This window comes from Schistocerca americana, chromosome 4, assembly GCF_021461395.2.
Source record: "Schistocerca americana isolate TAMUIC-IGC-003095 chromosome 4, iqSchAmer2.1, whole genome shotgun sequence".
In the NCBI taxonomy this organism is placed as follows: domain Eukaryota; kingdom Metazoa; phylum Arthropoda; class Insecta; order Orthoptera; family Acrididae; genus Schistocerca; species Schistocerca americana.
The window spans coordinates 578017001-578031086 of NC_060122.1; the positions used below are offsets into that span (position 1 = coordinate 578017001).

Sequence of the window (14086 nt, forward strand, 5' to 3'; positions counted from 1 at the left end):
TCCTTTACATAGCTGGTTAGCAAAACACAGGAAAGTCAATGCTTTTATTTCCATAGTATAAGTGAATTTAGATTCGAATACGGTTTCTGGAGACAGGAATTTTCGTTTTGTTCCTCTCATACATTGCATCCTACTCACAAGTGTCGAAAGCATGATAAGAATAAGTTAATTGTTTCCCATGTATACTGTGGGATGCTTTTAGGGGTATCTAAATATTCCCTATATCCAGTTTTCCATGTGAGTGTGTTTAGCGTTGATAAACCTGGCAAAGAGTGGAATCTTTCTATTAATGCTGCAGCTAATCATTACCTCCCTCTGTTATTCAGCCCCTTCGCTGCTGTGGGCTTCTCCTCCTACCCCGTTCCCCAGGTAATGTGGACGTGCATACGCGTGCTATGGAAATTAGAATGTGTCCTGTGCCACCGAACTCCAGTTATTGTGGACAAGTTACTGCCATATATCGGTGAATAAATGGGTCTAATAAAAGGGTTTCTAGTATTTGTGATGCAGCAAACGTGTCTCATTGTGTGCTATCATTTACAAAAGACCTCGTTTCGATATCTCGAATCTTTTATGAGCTATAACGTTTGTTAAGACCGAACGATTCGCTATGCAGAGTGACGTGAATGGGCATGTCGCGCAACCGTTCTTCGAATTGAAACTCAACAAATCGAGAATGAAATGAGATATCCTTTCTCTGTCAATTGTACATAAAATTTCTACATCCTATCGACATATCATTCACTAAAATGTATGAACTAAAATCAACCCTATGCAAAGTCTACGTAATACGTTTTTACCTCTTTAAAATTTCGCGCTTTGTTTTACTTAATTTTATGTTGCGCAGGAACTACGGGTTATAACGAAATTTCGCGCTTTGTTTTATTTAATTTTATGTTGCACAGGGACTACGGGTTATAACGAAACTCAATGCGTCCTTTTGTCGGAAGCAGATACCAGACTGTAAGATGTGCAAAACTCCAATTTTTGCACCCAATAGTAATCTTTGGAACAAGTTAAAAGTGTTTCATAGCAGCCCGAAGATCACATGGATGGAATTGGGTGCGTCTAGCACTAGCGTCCTTCGGAAATACAACCCAACAACTCGAGAACGAAATGAGATATAGCTTTGTTCTCAATTTTAAATAAAATTTCTGTATGTTATCAACATTTCTTAAAAGAAATTATTCAGTCAGTGAAGGGAGACGAAAATTTACTAGTCATGGGTGATTGGAATTCGAGAGTAGGAAAAGGGAGAGAAGGAAACATAGTAGGTGAATATGGGTTGGGGCTAAGAAATGAAAGAGGAAGCCGCCTGGTAGAGTTTTGCACAGAGCATAACTTAATCATAGCTAACACTTGGTTCAAGAATAATGAAAGAAGGTTGTATACATGGAAGAATCCTGGAGATACTAGAAGGTATCAGATAGATTATACAATGGTAAGACAGAGATTTAGGAACCAGGTATTAAATTGTAAGACATTTCCAGAGGAATATGTGGACTCTGACCACAATCTATTGGTTATGAACTGTAGATTAAAACTGAAGAAACTGCAAATAGGTGGGAATTTAAGGAGATGGGACCTGAATAAACTGACTAAACAAGAGGTTTTACAGAGTTTCAGGGAGAGCATAAGGGAACAATTAACAGGAATGGGAGAAAGAAGTACAGTAGAAGAAGAATGGGTAGTTCTGAGTGAAGGCAGCAGAGGATCAAATAGGTAAAAAGACGAGGGCTAGTAAAAACCCTTGGGTAACAGAAGAAATATTGAACTTAATTGACGAAAGGAGAAAATATAAAAATGCAGTAAATGAAGCAGGCAAAAAGGAACACAGACGTCTCAAAAATGAGATCAACAGGAAGTGCAAAATCGCCAAGCAGGGATGGCTAGAGGACAAATGTAAGGTTGTAGAGGCTTATCTCACTAGAGGTAAGATGGATACTGCTTACAGGAAAACTAAAGATCCTTTGGAGAAAAGAGAACCACTTGTATGAATATCAAGTGCTCAGATGGAAACCCAGTTCTAAGCAAAGAAGGGAAAGCAGAAAGGTGGAAGGAATATATAGAGGGTCTATACAAGGGCGATGCACTTGAGGACAATATTATGGAAATGGAAGAGGATGTAGATGAAGATGAAATGGGAGATACGATACTCCGTGAAGAGTTTGACAGAGCACTGAAAGACATGAGTCGAAACAAGGCTCCGGGAGTAGACAACATTCTATTAGAACTACTGATGGCCTTGGGAGAGCCAGTCCTGACAAAACTCTACCATCTGGTGAGCAAGATGTACGAGACAGGCGAAATACCCTCAGACTTCAAGAAGAACATAATAATTCCAATCCCAAAGAAAGCAGGTGTTGACAGATTTGAAAATTACGGAACTATCAGTTTAATAAGTCCTGGCTACAAAATACTAACGCGAATTATTTACCGACGAATCGAAAAACTGATAGAAGTGGACCTCGGGGAAGATCAGTTTGGATTCAGTGGAAATATTGGAACACGTAAGGCAATACTGACCTTACGACTTATGTTAGAAGAAAGATTAAGGAGAGGCAAACCTACGTTTCTAGCATTTGTGAACTTAGAGAAAGCTTTTGACAATGTTAACTGGAATACTCTCTTTCAAATTCTGAAGGTGGCAGAGGTAAAATACAGGGAGCGAAAGGCTATTTACAGTTTGTACAGAAACCAGAAGGCAGTTATAAGAGTCAAGGGGCATGAAAGGGAAGCAGTGGTTGGGAAGGGAGTGAGACAGGGTTGTAGCCTCTCCCCGATGTTATTCAATCTGTTTATTGAGCAAGCAGTAAAGGAAACAAAAGAAAAAGTCGGAGAAGAAATAAAAACTATGAGGTTCGCCGATGACATTGTAATTATGTCAGAGACAGCAAAGGACTTGGAAGAGCAGTTGAACGGAATGGACAGTGTCTTGAAAGGAAGATATAAGATGAACATCAACAAAAGCAAAACGAGGATAATGGAATGTAGTCGAATTAAGTCAGGTGATACTGAGGCAATTAGATTAGGAAATGAGACACTTGAAGTAGTAAAGGAGTTTTGCTATTTGGGGAGCAAAATAACTGATGATGGTCGAAGTAGAGAAGATATAATATGTAGACTGGCAATGGCAAGGAAAGCGTTTCTGAAGAAGAGAAATTTGTTAACATCGAGTATAGATTTAAGTGTCAGGAAGTCGTTTCTGAAATTATTTGTATGGAATGTAGCCATGTATGGAAGTGAAACATGGACGATAAATAGTTTGGACAAGAAGAGAATAGAAGCTTTTGAAATGTGGTGCTACAGAAGATTGCTGAAGATTAGATGGGTAGATCACATAACTAATGAGGAGGTATTGAATAGAATTGGGGAGAAGAGGAGTATGTGGCACAACTTGACAAAAAGAAGGGACCGGTTAGTAGGACATATTCTGAGGCATCAAAAAAAAATGGTTATGAGCACTATGGGACTTAACATCTATGGTCATCAGTCCCCTAGAACTTAGAACTACTTAAACCTAACTAACCTAAGGACAGCACACAACACCCAGCCATCACGAGGCAGAGAAAATCCCTGACCCCGCCGGGAATCGAACCCGGGAACCCGGGCGTGGGAAGCGAGAACGCTACCGCACGACCACGAGATGCGGGCTTCTGAGGCATCAAGGGATCACAAATTTAGCATTGGAGGGCAGCGTGGAGGGTAAAAATCGTAGACGAAGACCAAGAGATAAATACACTAAGCCGATTCAGAAGGATGTGGGTTGCAGTAAGTACTGGGAGATGAAGAAGCTCGCACAGGATAGGGTAGCATGGAGAGCTGCATCAAAGCAATCTCAGGACTGAAGACCACAACAACAACAACATCTGCATTTCGTTCATTGTACTGTATGAGTTAAAATAAATCATATGTAATCTTACGTTTTTACCTCTACGATCTCTTTAAAATATAGTGCATTCAACTACTTAATGTGATGCAGTAAGTATGACAGATAATGAAAAGAAATTCAATTCTTTATCGAGTACAGGTATAAGACTGTAAGATGTGCAAGAAACAATTTCTGTCAGCTATTAGCTTTCACAATATCAGATGATAGGTATTTCATATCGGCCAGAACGCCGTTTCTCTGCACAGGACACCAGAATTTGGCGAGCAACAGAGCCGTAACAAAAGCCGCCTACAGCACGGAATCCAAAGGGCACGTCTGTAGTCGTGAAAGGCTTAACATTTTGCAAGGTTGGCACCACACGTTAATTTCGAGAGTCATTTCCTTTTAATCAAAAATGGTTCAAATGGTTCTGAGCACTATGGGACTTAACTTCTAAGGTCATCAGTCCCCTAGAACTTAGAACTACTTAAACGTAACTAGCCTAAGGACATCACAAACATCCGTGTCCGAGGCAGGATTCGAACCTGCAACCGTAGCGGTCTCGCTGGCCCAGACTGAAGCGCCTAGAACCGCTCGGCCACAGCAGCCGCCTCCTTTTAATCTATTGAGCGAACTTTAAATTACTTACCTAAATGTATGCGGAGTGGTATGACAGCAGGTAAGTCCAACCTGCATTAGACATTAAATCGCCAAGTTAGATCGAGGCTCACGTCTGCATGTAGCAGCCTTACTCTCAAAACTGAGTTTGATGTACACAGTTCACTTTCATTCTGAATCATCCAATTGTTACTCAGATACAGGGTTTAAGATCTACCTCTTTGCACGGAACTGTCGCGAGTTTGGCGCAGCGGACAGGCGTCACCCAATCAGCAGCCACACACCTCTGGGCCGTGCGCTTGCCACACCTAGCGGGGGCGTACGCCACCAGGCTGAATGGCAAACCGCCAGCAGAGGGTTCGCTTTGTACCGACGGCAACGGCCTGTCCGCCTTCTGCCGATTTGCCATAATAAACCCCGTCTCCCTCCCCAACTGAAGGGCTCGGGCGGACAAAAAACATTCTTGCCGCAGCTTCCCTGTAGTCGGGAATACGCCTCTGCTCTCCAGCATCCGTTGCTACTAAGCCCACGAATCCTGTGTGGACATTCCGATATGTTTGCTATTAAATGTGGAGGTTGAGGTTATTCAAAAAATCTTTCGCGTTTCTATGAATACAGCTCTCTATAAAAATGACATTTGATTGAAGGAATTCAGTGACGACTTATAACAAACATCATTTTATTTAAGTTCACATTCTATGACAGAATCACAACCAGTTACGGTCTCCACATAATGTGCTACTGGTCATGGCACCTATAAAATCACTCAGAGCTAATTCGTGTTCAAGTTAAGGTCATATTTCAATTTTGTGTTACACACTAATTCTGCAATATATGCGATGTAGTTCAAAGGAAAGACAGTATATTGTTACTTAATTGGAGGTTGGCGTCATTGTCCAAGCGTAGGTTCTATTTGACAACTTCGATGAAATTAAATAGGGTCGATGAAGATTTCTCTGATTTAATTGAAGATTGCTTTTGGATCCTTGATATGAACCCTTTTTATTTTCAGTTCATTCATCACACATAACACTATCATATTGCAAGGAAACGAGTAATGTTCAAACAAAGTCTAAATGCATAGTATACGAAATTTGTGAGTAAAGTAATGAGACGGATTTTTTCTGCCAAAGTGTTTATTTTTATGAAACAGCAAAGCAATTCCCTTCGGCATCCATACGCCGGTGGAGTTGTTCCCAGCCTTGACAGCAGCGTACAACTGGTAGGGCCTTTAACATGTCGAACACAACCTTCTGAATGCTCTCCATATTCCTAGAACGACACCCTTTTAAGACGAAACTTCCTGGCAGATTAAAACTGTGTGCCCGACCGAGACTCGAACTCGGGACCATTGCCTTTCGCGGGCAAGTGCTCTACCAACTGAGCTACCGAAGCACGACTCACGCCCGGTGCTCACAGCTTTACTTCTGCCAGTACCTCGTCTCCTACCTTCCAAACTTTACAGAAGCTCTCCGGCGAACCTTGCAGAACTAGCACTCCTGAAAGAAAGGATATTGCGGAGACATGGCTTAGCCACAGCCTGGGGGATGTTTCCAGAATGAGATTTTCACTCTGCAGCGGAGTGTGCGCTGATATGAAACTTCCTGGCAGATTAAAACTGTGTGCCCGACCGAGACTCGAACTCGGGACCTTTGCCTTTCGCGGGCAAGTGCTCTACCAACTGAGCTCCTTTCTTCCAGGAGTGCTAGTTCTGCAAGGTTCGCAGGAGAGCTTCTGTAAAGTTTGGAAGGTAGGAGACGAGGTACTGGCAGAAGTAAAGCTGTGAGTACCGGTCGTGAGTCGTGCTTCGGTAGCTCAGTTGGTAGAGCACTTGCCCGCCAAAGGCAAAGGTCCCGAGTTCGAGTCTCGGTCGGGCACACAGTTTTAATCTGCCAGGAAGTTTCATATCAGCGCACACTCCGCTGCAGAGTGAAAATCTCATTCTGGACCCTTTTAAGACATTTGTCAATATCGGGAAATGATTTGTAACATCATACCTCCGATGTTTATGTTCCCTCCTATAGCGGCTTTCCCGCAGTACATGTCTGATTATCGAACAATGCAGTACTCCAGACGTATATTCTCAGAAATTTCTTCCTCAAACTTAGGCCTTTCTTTGATACTACGAGTATACTTTCTTTGCCTGGACTGTCTATTTAGCCAGTGCCAATCTGGTTATGTTCTGCTTGCTCCGTCCGTCGTCTGTTATTCTGCTGCCTAAATAGAAAAGTTCCTTCCCTCAATCTACCGTGTTCACCAGTTCTGATATTAAGTTTCTCGCTGTTCTCATTTTTTGCTACTTGTCATTACTTTCGTCTTTCTTCGATTTACTCTCAGTCCATACGACGTTGTCATTAAACTGTTACATTGCACTGAACAGATCCTGTAATCCTTCTTCACTTTCACTGAGGATAGCAATGTCATTAGTGATTCTTATCAGTGATATCCTTTCACTTTTCACTTCATACCGCGTCCGACTGAAGTCCTCCATTGCTAGAAGACATGGCGGCCTGCCAGCGCCAATAGGCGGAGCTGTTATATTGTTTGATGTTGCTGCTTTTATGTCGTACTTTTTTTCTCTTTCATTCATCAAACGTTTTGTTGCCTACGGAACGGAATTACATGTCGACGTACAACCTTAACCATTTGAGTACCAGTGTTTTCTGCCTGAAACTACTATTTTATTAATTTTAAGTACCAGTGCCTTTCGCATGAAACTAGCGATGTTGTTGGAGGACTGAGACATCTCGGAGTACACTGAGGTACATCTAAGAATGTAGCGCATCTTAAAAGTTACTTGTAGTGTTCAGAAGAATAGTAGGCGCGGAGATTGTGCTACGAGATTGTGACGTGTGGCTTTTATTACATGGATTATAATGAGATCATTGACAACGAGAGTAATGGAAAGCTGGGTAACATAAATTTGAGGCTATACTTACTACTACTGCCGTCTCGAAATCCAACCACTAGAGTAAGCACTTCTTACATAAATTTACTAAATTTTAGGCCCGTAGTTGCCTTTTATTTAGGACTATAAGTTTTTAGGCATTTCGAGTTTATGGACTTTTCGGAATGTGGGATTATGTCTAGGAAAAATTAGAAATTGCTTTCAAAAATGTCTCATGAAATGATGGGTGGTTCAATACTGTATTTTCCACTGGTTCCAAATTGAAACCTTAAAACAGTTGATTCCTTACTTTTGGTTAGTTTCTTCTTGTAGTCTTTGCATACTGTCACCATCATGGTTAACATCATGAACACTTCTAAAATTAACCTTTTTGTGCTGTTGGGACACGAAGGATTAAATGAAATAAGTATGTTCCATACATCTTAAATAATGTGAAGCGTTCAGGATGCGATATATTGAGCAGGCACACACGGGCGGCATAGAAACGGAATTACTGCAATTAACTCGAAATATGAGCAGGTAAATTACACAGACTTGACCTAACAACTTATCTAGTTACTCTGCGGCTAGTGGGGTCCATGTGGGAGAATAAACGGGTCTATCCCAATGTGATGTTAAAGAGGATGCGAGAGAGTACAAAGAGTATGAATAACACAACAGACAGGCTTAAAATGCAAGCAGAAATACCCGTGATCGTCACATGGAAAGAGATGGAAAAGACATTGTGAGGGCTCGGAACGTTAGTGGAACGTAGCAATGCGCTACAAACACAACACACCATACTTTAACGCCACAAGGAACATAAAATTTCATGCGGAATAATGTGCATACACAACAAGAAGACGCGCTGCAAAGCGAGTCATTGTCCCAAGAAATGGAATTTAATCAGATACTGACAGAGGGCCAAGTAATAGGCACGTAGTACAAAAAATCGTGTTGCACTAGTCGAGGATTCAGAAACGTAACCAAGGTTAAACGGATGTATACGGTTGTTCGTACCGAGCGGCGTAGCCCAGTTTTTAGCACATTGGACTCGCATTTGGGAATATCGCTGCTCAAACCCGCATCTGGCTATCCTGATTTATGTTTTCCGTGATTTCCCTAAATCGCTTAAGGCAAATGGATCCTTCGAAATGGAATGGCCACTTTCCTTCACCATCCTTCCCTAATCCGAGCATTTGCTCCGTCTCTAATGATCTCGTTGTCGACGGGACGTCAAACACTAAACCCCTCCTTACCCTCCTCCTTCTCCGCCTATTGTTGTTCGTTGAGGGAACCAGGCAGACCAATCTAGATGTCGTAGCAAAGGTATGGTTGATGCATGGATGACATTCCTTAGGGCTTCTAGCATTCAGTCAATGAATGCTCGGTTACTAAATATAGCGAAACCATGAGGAAAGACTTGTGCGCATAGGAGTCGCATGTCTTGTGCTTAAAAAGGTGTTTCACTGTTTTACGTAAGCGACGTACCAGTCCATTGTGTAACCTTCAGCCACGATGACAAGGAAGTTTTATTTTAGTGTCCTTCACTTAGATAGGTTGCCTTCACCATGGCCTATGAGACCTGTCTACTCGCGCAATAAGCCTTTTGACTTGTCCTGTATGTGCTCCCGTTAGTCGTAATTTCGTTCCTCCGCCGCCACTTTATGTGTCTACCTTCCTGCCGACAGACACCTCATCATTGAGAGTGTCCACCATTGACAATATATCCCTTTCAAAGCCGCCAAGGTCGACTGTTCTTAATGTGACTGTGAAATGGGAACGAGAGTGAACAATCACAGCTAACCCAAAACCAGACAGACCACATGTACTGACGAATAGGAACAGCAGAGAATTGCAGCTGCCTCCCGCTAGCTGCCGTGATGTCGACGTGCTGATCCTACCTCGTAGCATGGGCGCTGTGTCTAGTGGAGCGTAACCGGGCATATTGAACTGACTGAGTTCTGAACTATGGTGAGTTGGTTGTTGGCCTTTATGTTTCGAATTTTCTTACGTAGTTGTGCATTACGTGGATTTCCAGATTGTAGAGCATTAGATTTCTTGCTGCAACCCATTTTGCAGTCGAATATAACGTCCTTGTCTTATCAGAATTCGTGGTACAACTATCTGCCAAGCGGAATTAGCCGAGAGGTCTAGGCGCTGCAGTCATGGACTGTGCGGCTGGTCCCGTCGGAGATTCGTGTCCTCCCTCGGGCATGGGTGCGTGTTCGTCCTTAGGATAATTTAGGTTAAGTAGCGTGTAAGCTTAGGGACTGATGACCTTAGCAGTTAAGTCCTATAAGATTTCATACACATTTTAACATTTTTTTGACAAATATATATTTTTATTTCATTGATCTTTGTTTCCAAGTAGCTTATTTCATTACCCTTACACTCATCAAATAACATTTCGGGAGTTATTGCTAATACGTAATAATTTTTGTTTGTTTGTTGTAACCGAATTGTAATATAAAAAGACACATGGTCCGCTGAACTGGGTCTGTATATGAAATATATGTTGTATTGAATCACAGAAATTATATTAAGTGTGAGTGAGCTTATATTCATTTCCCCTGGTGTTTATTCAGGTTAACCCTCCTCATCTTCCATCCCTCACCATGTGTTTACTCAAGAACTCATTTTCGAAATGTGCTACAGTCCTCTGACCATGCTAACCGCGAAGGAATAACTTGCCTTAAGCGGAGATTACTGTTCTATTACTTAAAGTTTTCAGCCACACAGGTAAGTTAACGACGGTGCTGAACCTCGAGGCACAAGCCAGAGGAGACGGAGACAGCTAGAACATTCCTGCTACCACAATAGCTGAGTGTTTCTCAAATGAGATGGTGAAGGACACAGGAAGCAAAAACATTTGCTTAGCGCGTAGGCATCAGATGAGGATGTTTCACATGAACTGATAGCAGTTGCATGAGGTCTGTGTTGTTTCATAGTATAAGTCTCGTATTGGTTACCTCTTATTAAACCTCCCTTTAATTATTACATTGCACTTTTTGAAAGATCTTGTTGCCACTACAAAATTTAAAGCTAGTCAGAGTTTGTTCACATACGAGTCAGATTTGTATAAAGTGTTTACATTTCAGGGCAAAAAACGCTCAAAACTCCCTTAAGCAGTCATAGATTAAATTTAAAAAAAAAAACATGGCACGCTTTCAATCGTTGATACTGACCACCACCACACTTGGAAAGAAGAGTAGTCTTAGAAACTCTTTCACCGTTGTTCAGATGCTCTATTGCACCTCATACACATACACACACACACACACACACACACACACACACACACACACACACACACACACACACAGGCGCGCGCGCGCACGCACACGCACACACACATACATAAACGACGAGACACGTTCGATACCAGAAAGCTGCGAAATTCGATTTACGAAATGTCAGTGCAGCCCTTCATCGCGGAGTGCAGTAACGTGGTGATGATTTGCATATTTTGTTGCATTGGCCTGATGGCGGTACTCGATTCTGAAATGAAATAAATGGCCCTGCATCTCCTCACTGCATCCACAAAAGTCCATGTGGCATGTGATGGGTCTCTCTGGAAGTGTCTTACGGTCTCGCCACAAAATTTTGCAGACGTAGGCCAAATGTATGTCAGTTGAACCTCTGCCGGAAGTTTTTGCACTACTGAGCCGTGAGAATCTAGCATCACAACATTCAGATCATTATTGAAACTAAGTTTTATGGTCCACAGTACCTCTTTGCTGTAAGCTCTTGCGCAATTCGACTTACCTCAATAATTTCCTTATATATCAGATACTTCCGGACCAAGTATTTGTTAGAAATTGGAGATAATTAAGATTTCTTTCCACGCTGTACCGCAAAATTTGGCCAGTGATTATTTACTGAACGTTACTAACGTAAGCAACACAGCGTTGACCATAACAAAGGAGGTATCAACACAGCATCAAATGTCAAAGATGTTTATTCACAATAACTGACAAAATATTTGTATAAAACTAGTATATCATACACAATTTTTGTAGAGTTTCAATTACGTTGGGTTATATTTTGTATTAATGAACAATATGAAGCACAGCTACAGGACTGGAGATTTCCATTAACGACCCAAAAATTCATCCTCTTAGTTAAGTTTTGCGTCACGTTCGAAATCTATTTACTTTAACATGTGACAAAACATTATCGTCATGTAAATACCGCTTTTCTTTATTTCTGTTGCCATAAGGTAATTAAAATTTTATTTGAAACAAAAATCTTTGTCGATCAAAATTAGCAGTCCGTAGTTTCTCGCCGAGTAAATGTACAGTACCATTGGAAACAGCTATATGCTAGCCGCACACTAATAGAAAAGTTTTACAGGTTGTGGAATGTTATACAAAACACCTGAATGCAATGAATGCTTGCACCAAAAGTTCCTTTTGCTGGACTGACCACGTCAGATCACTTTAATTAAATTTAATTTTACGCAGGACGGAATTGTATTGACCAGATGTTGCGTGGTTGCTGCTTTACAAACTGCAAATTTTGGAAAATTTCTGACACATTACTAATGTGTCAATATTTAGTAAAGCCGCTTATTTTCTTTCGTTTAAACCCTGTGCCAAATTTTTTTTTCAAAAGACCGGATATTCTACTGACTATGCTCTGACAATCCCTTTCAAAATTCATACAAAACTTTTTAGTAGTACTAATGCTTTGACATTTACTGTTACTTGAAGATTCGGATTATGAAATACGCATGTACAAAAGGCACGTTCAAATTAACAGCAGTTATTCTATTTTAACCGAGCGGTAACTGAATCTGCAAGGAACAACTAGTTTCCTGGAACTCTTGAGGACTTCTTGACGTCTTGTTTTACTTTTACGATAAGCTCTATACTTACACTTTCGTACTGCAGTTTTGGATAAAATTTCACAGGCACAGTAGTATTCTGTCACGTAAGTGTGCATATTTCCCACTGTCACGAAACGATTCACCACCGAGCGAACACTTGTAAGTTGGCGATATTTATAATAAGCCAATTGTCTTTGTTGATTTTGGACAGTGCTGTGTTTTCTCTGATTCAGCGTATCAGAACGTTACACTCTCTCGTGATGCTCTGCTCATTATTGTCATGAACTATTAACCACAAGTAGTACTTCCCGCTTGCACGTAGACATATATTTCTTTCACAACGACTGTAGTTTGCACTTTGGAGTCTTGAAATTTACTGCTAGGCACATTGTTTGCTTAATCATTCTCTCTAAAGTTAGCTTCAGAAATTCCACTCTCCCGATGAAGTTCGCAACCAAGCCGTCGTCCGATTCAAATGCGGGCACTTTGCCTACACCTATCTGTAGAATCTTAAATATTACCCTATTTCTGTGTTGTATAGAGACCAAATTAATGAAAACCTTGCCGTTTCCTTCATAAAGTTGCAAGAAATGTTCGTCACGTTCTCCAATACACGCAAAACACTCATTTATTCGCAAATAATTAATACTGATAATTTACACAAGAACATTTGCGAACCGTGTGCATTGTCGCTTTCGCACAGTCACTGTGTAGTCGCTACACCACAATACCCTCGTTCTCTCCACACTGACAGCACAGCCGTAAAAGTGCCCATTCGAACTGCAGTATTCACAAGAGGAATTTGTCAGTCTTCAGCCGTAACTTCGGACGTAAGTCTTTGCAGCAGGTATACCCTCTGCGGCGTAGTCCACAGGCAGCGTTTCTGGATGCTCACGTCAAAATCTCGTTGCTGTGACGCGTGGAGTCTTGATGGCGCTCCCTCTTGCTTTGTCAGATACGGACTGCAGCATTACCTGAAAATTTAAAGTTCAGATCAGGTCATTAGTATGGACTGCTTGTTTTCATATTCTCAACACAGAATGCGACAACCTAAAAAGCTGATACTTTGGAAAGGATGGCTATTAAGTTACAGTGTATACAATCTGTTTAAGTACTTAGGAAACCCTCGTCCCACTTATTGATTTAATTATGCCTCAGAAAATTCTCACGCATTAGCTACCGAAATTAGTTATGGAACATTATCATTCCTTCTAAGAAGCATAAAAGTGACGATCCAAGAGCAACGCAATTTCAGTTTCGTGCACTGTGTCCCATTTTTCTCACCTGATATTTTTCAACTATTTTTCCAGGTGTAGGTCTAATTCCAACACTAAGAAGATAATTTTTCAGTAATTCTTACCAAGAGAGAAATGATACAAAGATATCGAAAAATTCTCTATTTCCGATTGATATTTGAGATTTTAAATGGCATCAAAGCATTAGATAGTATTTTCAACTATTTCGAAGACCACTAATAATATATCATTCTCATCTTGATCGGAACTCCATTCCCTCACCAGGAACCAAATGCTGAAGCGATTATCTTATCGCAGAGAGCAGTGCTCCATCAGCCCAGAGGCTTACATTTTCTAGTCGTAAATGTCACTGGAGAAGCCCTAAATATTTTTCCCCAGTTGGATATGTCGATTCCTAAACGAAAATACTGTTGTATTCAATCATACAGTTTGATATCATGCAGAGGAAGTTCTGCAATTATAAACTAAGCATATTTCTTATCCTGTTTCAACTTTTTAATCAGAACGAACTACAGTATTCGTTTTAAGTCTAGGCTCCATATAATTTTATACGATTTTAATAAAGAACGCTTTATGTTGTCTCAGCCATCCGCGAACGCTCTCCTGAAACAGCTATACAGGCC

General features: G+C 41.1%; 1 protein-coding gene and 1 non-coding gene across 2 annotated transcripts in view; one reads left to right on the forward strand and one right to left on the reverse strand.

Annotated features, from left to right (window-relative positions):
- The first annotated feature begins 6292 nt into the window (after nt 1-6292).
- On the forward strand, nt 6293-6367 carry Trnaw-cca. Its single transcript has one exon. It is a non-coding gene; the product is annotated as a tRNA-Trp (tRNA).
- A 4966-nt stretch (nt 6368-11333) lies between these two features.
- Nucleotides 11334-14086, reverse strand: part of LOC124613119 (nephrin-like) — a 651915-nt gene continuing 649162 nt past the window's right edge. The window contains exon 15 of the mRNA XM_047141732.1: nt 11334-13181. Within this exon, the coding sequence (XP_046997688.1) occupies nt 13104-13181 (78 nt within the window). The 3' untranslated portion in view covers nt 11334-13103. The remainder of the gene's footprint in view (nt 13182-14086) is intronic.